General features: G+C 28.9%; 1 protein-coding gene across 1 annotated transcript; it reads right to left on the bottom strand.

Annotated features, from left to right (window-relative positions):
* Positions 1-1,706: 1,706 nt before the first annotated feature.
* On the bottom strand, positions 1,707-6,626 carry LOC145947418 (uncharacterized). The gene is made up of 7 exons (XM_083057198.1): positions 5,408-6,626; positions 5,060-5,242; positions 4,508-4,900; positions 4,121-4,444; positions 3,400-4,035; positions 2,812-3,234; positions 1,707-2,182 (listed from the first exon to the last, which is right to left on the bottom strand). Exons 1-7 carry the CDS (start codon positions 6,624-6,626, stop codon positions 1,707-1,709), a joined length of 3,654 nt encoding a protein of 1,217 aa, XP_082913324.1.
* Between the last annotated feature and the right edge of the window lie 5,461 nt (positions 6,627-12,087).

Genomic DNA, 12,087 nt, shown 5'->3' with positions numbered 1-12,087 from the left:
TCTGCAATCCAAATATAATACGTATTTATTTATAGAATTTTCACATTTACTTTATATCATTTTGAAACAGAGGTTTGTTCATTCTATTACAGGTTTACTATCCAATCCTTATAGAAATTGGATTTCGATAAAATTGGTTGGTTTTTTTAATATGTCGTAACCTGTGACTTGCTGAACAAAAGGTGTAATAACTTTAAAACTAAATAATGGATAGTTACTGAATTACAATAAATGAAATTTATTATTATTAAAATAAAAACGGATGTTTGTAATATTTTCTAAAATTATTTAAAAGCTTAACTTAACTTTGCCGGTATAAAGTTGTAACTTCAGAATTTTTACATATATTTTCAGAATTTCGATTTTCGAAAGTAAATGGAAGTCTATTCTATTAGAATTTTCCTATTGTATAAATTTAAACCTAAATAAAATCGGAATAACGAATAGAAAATAATTTTGACTTTATTTTAAAAACAACATAATTAAAATTTTAAATATTTATTTTATATAATGTTAATATAATCAAAAGAAGAAAAAAAAAATTAAATTACTAAAATTAGAACTGAAAAGATTTTAATGAATATAAATTATTAATATTTTGAAACATTTAATAACTATAAATTTTATAATAAAAGAGTAAAATATTATTTTATAATAAATATTGAGTTATTTCTGGAAAAAAACCATTCTCTAAGGTTAGAAAAGAATAACCAGAACCTTAGAGAAGAATATTTTACTATGGTTTTTGAATGATGATTGTTTTATTAAGAAAGAAGAAATTTTTCTGGAATGTTCATCAGATCGATTCTTTAGGCTAGAAAACATACCAAAGCCTAAGAATGAAAATACTCTCTGATCTGAGAACGAAATAATTCTACCAGAAAACTCTTATTATAAAGAAATATTGAATTTATAAATACTTGATTATTGAAGAATTTTGATATGATCCTTTAATCTGAATGTCGACTGTGAGAGAATGTATCTTTTGAACTCTGTATGTTTGAGATATTGAAATTCAGCGCTGAATCACTCCAATCTTTTGAAAATAACTCCAATTGCGCTGAATCACTCCAATCTTTTGAATATAACTCCAATCGTTTTTGAGATTTCCTTAATCTTTTGAATCCCTTTGAATATTCAGAAAATATGTCTCTTCGAGAAAAAACAGATAACCGAACAAAACACACCGAATATAATGAACCCAGTCATAATTAAGAAAAGAAAGAATACATAAACTGAATTTGCAACGAATTATAAACATTACTTTAAATTATATAATGCGTATTAATAATTCATAACTATATATTTGAATAAACATTTTGTACATTTTAAACATTTCCGCCCGCCTTCGTTAACCATCGTTAACGAATGAAATGAATTATAAAGTATTTGTTGAAATTGGTAAAGGACAAAGTTTTACAATGGATCGCTTCTGAATAGATGTCTGCGTGCGTACTGTAACAACTCTTGTATACCCATCTTTTCCTGGATGAATTTGAATGATTCTGCCTAAAGGCCATTTTATAGGAGGGTATCGTTCATCAATAACAAGAACAAGAGAATCTTTTTTAAGAGAAGGAGTAGCTTGATTCCACTTGTAAATAGCATAATAACGTTGTAAACATTCTTTTGACCATCGTGACCAAAAACTATCCAACATTTGACGAATTAATTGCCATCTAGAAAGATGTGAACATTTAATTGTTTCAAATGATGGCTCTGGAATAACAGCAGGTGCACTTCCAATTAAAAAAATGTCCAGGAGTAAGAGCATTTAAATCTTCTGGATCTTCTGTAAGAGGGCATAAAGGTCGAGAATTTAAAACTGCTTCAATTTGAGTTAAAAGTGTTTCTTCATAAGTGAGAAGTTTGTCTCCAACAATGCGTTTAAGATGATATTTTACAGATTTAACTGCAGCTTCCCATTTTCCTCCAAAATGAGGAGAGGCTGGTGGATTAAATTTCCATTGAGTTCCATCTTTAGATAAAATCGTTGCGTAAAATTTTCTTAACTCTTTTGAAGATGATAAAAAAAGGTTTTTTAATTCAGAATCAGCTCCTTTGAAATTTAGTCCGCAATCGCTCATTAATATTGCACAAATTCCTCTTCTAGCTGTAAACCGTTTATAAGCAGCTATAAATGTTTCGGTAGAGTAATCGGTTACAAGTTGTATGTGAATGGCTGAAGTAGAAAGACAAACAAATAGAGTTATATAAGCTTTATAAGTTCGAGCGTTCTTTCCTTTCCAAGTTTTAATAATGAATGGTCCAGCGTAATCAACTCCAGAATTTAAAAAAGGACGAGAAGGAGTTATTCTTTCAACTGGAAGTTGCCCCATAATTTGTTGTGCTCGTTTCTGCCGATATCTTGCGCATCGTACACATTTTAAAATGAAAGATCGTACGGGTACTCGTCCTCCAAGGATCCAATATTCGTTTCGTATGTAAGCCAATGTGATTTGTGTTCCTCCGTGCATTGACCGTAAATGAGCGTCAGAAATTATTAGTGTTGTTAATGGAGAATCTTTAGGAATAATCAAAAGATGTGTAGTACTTGATGGTAAAAAAGAAGCTTGTAAACGACCTCCAACTCGTAAAAGTCCATTAGAATCAATAAAAGGTGTAAAACGTGTAAGCGGATTTGATTTAGATAAACATTGTCCTTTGGAAAGAATTTTAAAATCTTAATAAAAATGATAATGTTGAACTGATTTAATCGGAAAAATTTTGAAATTTTTAATTCTTGTGTAGAAATTGGAATATTTAATGCAGAATCTGAAATTTTCTTAAATTGTTTGATAACTCGTTTACATATTGCTGTAATTGAAAAGAGTCGAGTTAAATTTGAATATTTATATAACAGATCCCAAGGTTCCAAAGATTTGTCGGTAATAATGGTAGAAACTTGAACTGTTCGTTCTTCCAGATTATCTTTTACAGATACTGTTTGAGGTTCTTTTGGCCATGGCCAAGTTGAAGAATTTTTCAAAAGCCAGCAAGGTCCATTCCACCACGTTGAAATGTCAGAAAGTTGATTAGGCGTTAAACCTCTTGTAGCTAAATCAGCTGGATTTTCTTTACCTGGTACAAATCTCCAAATTGCTTGAGGTAATGTTTCTTGTATTAAACAAACTCTATTATGAACAAAATCTTTCCAACGAGAAGGATGATTGTTTATCCAAGTATATGTAATAGAAGAATCTGTCCAAAGGTATATGGGAATATTTTTTAATTCTAAAATATTCAAAACATGAGAAACTAATTTTGTTAATAATACAGCTCCTGATAATTCAAGGCGAGGAATAGTTAGTCTTTTAAGTGGAGCTACTTTAGTTTTTGAAAATATCAAATTAACATGTATATCTTCTTTTGTTGTTTTTATTCGTATATAGACGACACCTGCAATAGCTTGTTGCGATGCGTCACAAAATCCGTGAATTTCAATAATATCTTTTGATTTAAAACCTAACCATCGAGGAAATGATAAAGTTGGCATTTTATGAAGTTCTTCAATAAATTTTGTCCATTTGATAGATATAAATTCAGGTAAAGGATCATCCCAATCGAGCTTTATAGACCAAAGTTCTTGAACGAGAATTTTTGCTTTAATAATAACAGGAGAGATTAATCCAAGAGGATCGAACATTTTAGCTATGGTTGATAAAAGTGTTCTTTTTGTAATTTTCTTCATTAAAGATAAATTAATGGTGAAGTGAAAAATATCTGTTGATGGTTTCCAACTCAAACCAAGAGCATGAATCATTATATCATCTTCAATCTGAATAGATGTTAAAGTGATTTGGTCTTCTAAAGGAATTGATTGAAGAATAACAGGATTATTACTTATCCATTTCTTGAGTGGGAAACCGCCCGCCATGCATAGATTATTTACTTGTTGAACTTTTTCTTGAGCTTGCTGAATTGTATCAGCTCCTCCAAAAATGTCGTCTACATATCGTCCTTTTGTTAAAATAGGAATAGCAAGAGGAAATTTTTGACCTTCGTCAATGACAAGCTGTAACATCGCACGAAGTGCTAAAAAAGGAGCACAAACTAGACCATATTACTGTGGTCAATTGATAAGTAACAATATTATTAAATTCATCAATCCATAAAATACGTTGAAAATCCCAGTCTTCTGGATGTACTTTAATTTGTCTGTACATTTTTTCTACATCTGAAGTAAATACATAACAAAATTGCCTAAACCAAATAAGAACATTAAATAAATCTACTTGTAATTTTGCTCCAGTATGAAGTAAATCGTTTAATGAAAATCCTGAAGTTGTATGACTTGATCCGTTGAATACTACTCTTAATTTTGTTGTCAGACTACTTTCTCGAAAAACTCCGTGATGTGGCAAATAATAAACATGTTGAGGTTCTGGATAAGAATTTGGTACAGATTTCATAAGTTGAAGTTTTTCATATTCTTTTAAAAATTCTGAATAAGAATGTGCATAGCGAAAATTTGATGCAAATTTCTTGAATAAACTTGTAATCGTACGAATTGCCTTTGTTTGAGAATTTCCTAGTTTTTCAATGGATTCTTTGAATGGTAATTTAACTATGTAGCGACCTTGAGCATCACGTGTATAGGTAGATTTAAAATGATCTTCACATTCTTGATCCTTAGAAGATAAAGAAGAACCTTTTAATAATGGAGTTTCTTCTAATTTCCAAAATTGTTGAAGTTCTCTACCCAGAGAAACATGATAACTTTGAAGGTTACTTGACGATGAATTTGAATTGAATGAACCGGAAATTATCCATCCAAATTTAGTTAATTGAGCAATTGGAGAATCTTCGTTTCCTTTAATAAGACCTTCTTCGATAATTTGATTGTAAACATCAGATCCTAATATTATATCAATAAATCCAGGTACTCGGAAATCAGGATCTGCTAATTTTAGTCCGTTTAAATGTGACCAATTTGGTGTATTTACTTTCACAGATGGAATTGATGAAGTAAGTTTTGGTAAAATATGTGCAAAAATGTAAATTATTGAATCTTCAAAATTATCGTTATGACATGATTTTAATTTAAAAGAAACTGTACCTCTAGTTCTATTAGATTTTTTACCTCCTATTCCAATTAAAGGAATAGAAGAATGTTTCCGAGGTAATTTTAGTTGTTGTGCTAGTCGTTCAGAAATCAACGAAATTTCAGAACCCTGATCTATTAGAGCTCGAACTTTAACGTTTTCTTCATTTTGTTTTACAACAATGACTTGAGCTGTTGCTAAAAGGACATATGAAGAAGTAATTTCATGTCATGTTGAATGTAGTACATGGGTTTCAGTTGATTTCGAAGATGTTATAGTAGAATCTTTTAATTTAGCAGTTTCAGAATCTGATTTTGTATTTGATAGTGGGTTAGCTTGATGAATAGACGTATGATACTTACGCCCACATTTGTGACAACGTTTCAATACTCGACATGTGGATACACGATGTAATCCTAAACAATTGTAACACAACTTGTTTTTAGATATAATTGCCAAACGTTGTTGAACAGTTTTTGAAGTATATTGCGGACAGTTTGATATATAATGATTGGATGAACATATTGTACATGAATTCGTATTATTTAAATTATTATCCTTAATTTTTCCTTGATAATGTGATTTTACTGATTGTTGAGTTTGAGAAGATTTTCCAATTCGCGATTTTTCAAAAGCTTGAAGAGAAAGCATTCTAGTGACTAAAAATTCACTGAATTGATTCCATGATGGAGGTTCTTTAGATGATCCTAAATGGTGTTCCCATGCTTTGACAGATTCTAAATCTAATCGCTGAACCGTAATAAATATTAAAAAATCATCCCACGTTGAAATAGGTCGTTGCAGTGTTTCTAACGTTCGATAAATTTGCATGATATTCGTATATAATTGTTCCATTTCGCTAGCAGATTCTTTCGTCATGCGTTTCAAAGTAATTAAAGAATGTAACGCTGCATTAATTAATAGCCGTTTGTTTTCATAAAATGATATTAAAGAATCCCACGCTTTTTTAAAGTTATCTGCTGTGAGCGAAGTATTTTTTAAAAGATGTGCTGCAGATCCGATGAGACTTGTTTTTAAATATTGCAGTTTCTCAACTGAAGTTATTGTTGGATTTGTTATTACAAGAGAGCTGAATAAATCTTTAAATGATAGCCAATCTGCAGGTGAACCGTTGAATTTTGGAATATCAATTCGAGGCAATCGTGCATGATGAAAAAATGTTGGAATATTTGAAGTTGAATTTTGAGAATTAGACGAATTAGATTCCATTGTTGATGTCTTCTTAGTAACTTCGTTTTCAGTATCAAGAAAAGAATTAATTTTTTCCACTGCCTCGAGGTAACATTCATGTGTCATTGAAAAAAGATTATCCGAAAAATATAAATGATTATGTATGGTTAATCGATCATTGGGACTTAGCTGAGTTATAGATATTCCAATTGCTTCATGAACTAGTGAGAATTTTTCCCAATTTTCTTTAAGGGACGTTAAACGAGCTTGTACTCTTTGAGGTGAAATGTTTGATTCTCCAACTTTAGTAAAATTATCGACAGCATTTACAATTAAATCCATGAGTGCGAGCTGTTGCTCAATCTTGTTTTGAATGTGACTGATTCTCATTTTTGTCGCTCTTTATATATCCGGCTCGAAGGACCAAAAATTGTATAAATTTAAACCTAAATGAAATCGGAATAACGAATAGAAAATAATTTTGACTTTATTTTAAAAACAACATAATTAAAATTTTAAATATTTATTTTATATAATGTTAATATAATCAAAAGAAGAAAAAAGTAATTAAATTACTAAAAATAGAACTGAAAAGATTTTAATGAATATAAATTATTAATATTTTGAAACATTTAATAACTATAAATTTTATAATAAAAGAGTAAAATATTATTTTATAATAGATATTGAGTTATTTCTGGAAAAAACCATTCTCTAAGGTTAGAAAAGAATAACCAGAACCTTAGAGAAGAATATTTTACTATGGTTTTTGAATGAAGATTGTTTTATTAAGAAAGAAGAAATTTTTCTGGAATGTTCATCAGATCGATTCTTTAGGCTAGAAAACATACCAAAGCCTAAGAATGAAAATACTCTCTGATCTGAGAACGAAATAATTCTACCAGAAAACTCTTATTATAAAGAAGTATTGAATTTATAAATACTTGATTATTGAAGAATTTTGATATGATCCTTTAATCTGAATGTCGACTGTGAGAGAATGTATTTTTTGAACTCTGTATGTTTGAGATATTGAAATTCAGCGCTGAATCACTCCAATCTTTTGAAAATAACTCCAATTGCGCTGAATCACTCCAATCTTTTGAATATAACTCCAATCGTTTTTGAGATTTCCTTAATCTTTTGAATCCCTTTGAATATTCAGAAAATATGTCTCTTCGAGAAAAAACAGATAACCGAACAAAACACACCGAATATAATGAACCCAGTCATAATTAAGAAAAGAAAGAACACATAAACTGAATTTGCAACGAATTATAAACATTACTTTAAATTATATAATGCGTATTAATAATTTATAACTATATATTTGAATAAACATTTTGTACATTTTATACAATATTATTGTGTACTTTATCTGTCTACTTGTGTATATGTATTCTTATTATAATTGATCTCGTCTGTTTTTGTTAACTATTTTGTTGATAGATTTAATTTTTTATCAGCTTTTACCAATTTTTTATTTTGAAAAATTTTGTTTGTTAAATACGCAAGTTTGGATACTCATAAGATTTTCATGCACTTAAGGTATATCTTTTTATCTTTTGTTTAGAAAAGTTTATATGGATACATTTTTCTTTTTTTAATATATTTTCCAGTATATTTTTTTATGATATATAATTATTATATTACAATATATGTTTGTCACTTACCTTGTGTTTACATAAGTGTTGATACTTGTCCAAAATGCATTATGAGGAACTATAAGTTCTAGATTGCGCCACATAATGAATCCTATTATAATAATATAAACTGTATAATTACACATAAATATGTATAATATGTATATTTTAAATAATTTTAACACATGGTGTTCCTATAAATTCATGAGCAGCTTATAGTAGTTAAAGAAGAACTAATTTTAAATTAAAAAAGCTTGTTTTCATTGCAGCAAAATTAAAATAAGAAAAATTAAATGTAAAATTTAAATTTTAAAATTTTTTCTTATATATTTATGATTAGCAATTTAACTATTGTTTATTTATATTATTTACAAATTTTTTATATAAATATATATATGTATATATTTTAAAGTAATCAAATTATAATTTAGATATATATACATACCTGAAATACGATAAGGAGTAAACGATTTAACTTTAAATATACCAGGAATAAATATATTGTAAATATCGTAAAGAAATTTAATGTCTTGATGACGAGATTCATGTTGAATTTGAACTATGAACAAGTCCATTATCCGGGAATTTGGAAAAGTCTAAAGAAAAACAAGCTTGCATTAAAAATATGCACTAATATATGCAATATTATTTGTTATATCTAAAAAAAACATTTATATTTTATATAATATAATAGTATATAATTTTATAGTATTTATAAATTTACACATACCTAATGTGTAAGTATTTGACATATAAAAAATGTTATTAAAATTATTCAAAAAATAAACTTGCCAGATATTTTAAATTATAATACAAAATTTAAATATACTTATTATCTGTTCTAATGTTTCTTTTTAAATTGTTAAGATATTGTTAAGAAATTGAAAAAAAAATTATTTAATAATTTTTGGCTATTTCGGCTAATTTCTTCTATTATTTTATTCTTAACGAATAAAAGGGAGACAATTTCAGATCTTTTCATGCTGTCACAACATCAACAGAAAATGTCTTGTAATTAGCGTTTAGAAATTTATAATAATAATTTATAATAATAATATAATATAACGCAATAAATAATAATAATGGAATATAGTGAAAGGCCAACTAACGAGCAAATAAATAGATATAATATAATATAATAAATTCATTTAATCATGCTCTTAAAATTAATAACATGTAAATTCTTAACATGTAGACGTTTCGACTTACTTAGTCTTCCTCAGTACAAATTCTAACTTAAACAAACGTTTAAATAATATAATAATTAAAGTATATCAAACGACCATGACGAGCGAAATATCATCAATATTTTAACATCGGTGTATTTTCTGAGAGGCACAGCAAGAATAACATTTCCCATCTCATCATTATGGAACGCTTTTGTTAGTAATGAGAGATTTTAAACCCATTCTTCGTTTGAAGGCGAGAAAGGATTTGTCCAAATTTTGTCAGTTTGAATGTATTTGTCAATCAATATAAATGCGAGTTCCATAGTAACAGACCGGTTTGTATCTTTGTATTAAACTGTAACTAAACATTATCAATTGTGTAAAATTATAGGACAATGTTAAATAAATTAACTTACAATGCGTCCTGATAATAAAATTCTGTTTTTAGCTTCTTATCTATAGCGTGTCTCTAACTTGACTGTGGGTAACAATTATATATTCAGATAATAAGTCATCGTGTAAACAAGACAAGAAATCATAAATTTGCTAATTCATCTAGGATGTCAAAATAAACATTATCAAGTAGTTCTGTGTCCTTGTTTAAATTAATACCGTTTTTCTGCTCTTTTATGTGTATCATTTCTGAAATGAGTCGTTTATGGTAGTTATTTTCAAAGTCTAAGATTTCTATATTGTTCCAGTCAAATGTATGTTTTTTATTTAAGATGTGTTCACTAATTACAGAATGTCTTGACGAGTCTAACTTAACATTCTTGATATGTTCCTTGAGTCTAGTATGTAACTGTCTCTTTGTCTGTCCCACATATGACGCATTGCAATCGTTGCAATTAATTTTATAAATCACGTTGGAATTGCAGGAGTGTTTGTTTTTGTCCTTCTGTACCCTAACAAATCTGTTCAATTTATTCAAACATCTGTATCCCACAGTCACTTCTGGTTTTTAATCGCTGACGCAACTCGCTCTGATATCGCATTTATATAGGGAATGATAAAAAATGTGTTGTCTCTCTTTTCATTATTTATTCGCTGTTTTTCGGAATTTGTGTTCTTTATATTTAATTTATTGGAAATAAGACTTTTGATCCTGCGGTTGATTACTTTAAAAATAAGATCTAGAGGGTAACCGTTATCCAGCAATATGTTGATGATAAATTCCAAATTCTTTTGATGAAAAGTGGGGTGAGACAGTAATATCGCTCTATCTACCAAGCTATATATGGTTCCAATTTTATGACAAATTGGGTGATTTGAGAGGTATGATAAAAATCTCCCCGAAAAAGTTTTTTTGTGGAACCAATTTAAGTGTAATATATTGTCTATTACTATTAAGTTAAGATCTAAGAAGCTAATGCAACGATCAACCTCATATTCAACCGTGAATTTCAATCTTTCATGATAGTTGTTAAAATTATTCACAATATCTTCTATTTTTTCTGCATGAGTTGCTAGTATTATATCATCTACATAACGATGGTAGAAAATTAAAGTCGTATCTAAATTATTTAAAATGGATTCCTCCAGATCTTGCATCACTAGATCTGCCATCATGGGTGATAATGGAGATCCCATAGGAGTACCATAAGTTTGTTTATATGTTTTGTCCTTGAATGTAAAAAATGTGGAAGATAAAATAAAATTAATGGTAGAAACAAATTCTTTTTTCGGAATTTTTGTATGAGTTTCAATAAATTTCCATCTGTTATTTATGCTGTTAATAGCAAGATCTAGAGGAATGTTTGTGAAAAGTGAGACAACATCTAATGAAACTATGACGTCCGTTGGAACGGCGTTGGAAGATTTCACAATTCGAACAACATAGTTTCTATCTTTACTTTATACATCAAACCTTTGGCGAGCGAACGGTTATATGTTTGAAACAATGGATTAATACAAACTATAGCATATTGAGAACCATGGCAAAATTGCAATTTTTGAAATCATGTAAAAATTGTAACATTTTACCTTCACACTTAACTAATTTTAGAAAAGCAAAATTATTTTTACATCATTATAAATCAATAAAAAAACTAGAGAGTCTTTTGCACAGATGTGCAGATGAATTGCTAAATATTGAAGTATTCGATTTATATAGGTTGTTAGATTCCTTACATAAAGAACTTGATAAAACTTCACAGCTTCTTTCCCATAACCTTCCTACATATATTTGGGCGGATATTCTCAGTTACCATAGTCACTCATTGAATAGATTTCGAACTAAGCTATACAACACTCACAAAAATAAATTTACGTGGTTGGTGGTTTCAAATAAACAACTTGAAATCAAAAAGATAAAACCAATTGCATTTAATTGTATTATGGATCACAACAAATTTCAACCTAAGAGGTTCAATTTTAATAACTCTTCACACACACACATAACAGGTCCACAGAAACAGTTAACACACTAATCAATGCCAGCAGTTTTTCAAAAAAACCTCCCTATCACGTAGACCAACTAAACGATAAGTGGTTTATCAATTTATCGGACACAGAAATCCCTCCACACGTATCTACCCTCCTGCAGCTGGGTGATAAATTCAGCCTTCCAGTTAGCTCTGATAAGAAAGATGCAATTCATGAGTTCATTAAGGACATCGAAAGCAATTCGAAACGTAAAAATCTTACAACTATCCGCAATATTGCTGTTCCACAATTTTTCCATTACTTACACAACAACACTCATAGAGACCTAACAATAGAAAAACTCATGACAATGTACAAATCAACAAAAGAATTTTGTCATCACAATCCCGATATACTTTTTACACGAGCTGATAAAGGCAACGTTACAGTCGCAATGGACAGAGCTTACTACATTAAAAAAGTGGAAGACCTGTTGAATGATAGGAATACTTACTCGATTATTAAAAAAAATCCATCCATAAAAATAGAAAAAGATCTAAATAATACGTTAAAACATTGGCTAAAAAAAGAATATATCAACAAAAGGGAATACCATGCACTACGCTCCAGTGATTCACTCCTACCTAAAGCCTACGGTCTCCCCAAAATCCATAA

This window comes from Prenolepis imparis, unplaced genomic scaffold (assembly GCF_030444845.1).
Source record: "Prenolepis imparis isolate NDT839.2.m4 unplaced genomic scaffold, iyPreImpa1.0 SCAF_78, whole genome shotgun sequence".
Taxonomy (NCBI): Eukaryota; Metazoa; Arthropoda; class Insecta; order Hymenoptera; family Formicidae; genus Prenolepis; species Prenolepis imparis.
This window is presented reverse-complemented; position numbering and strand designations above follow the sequence as displayed.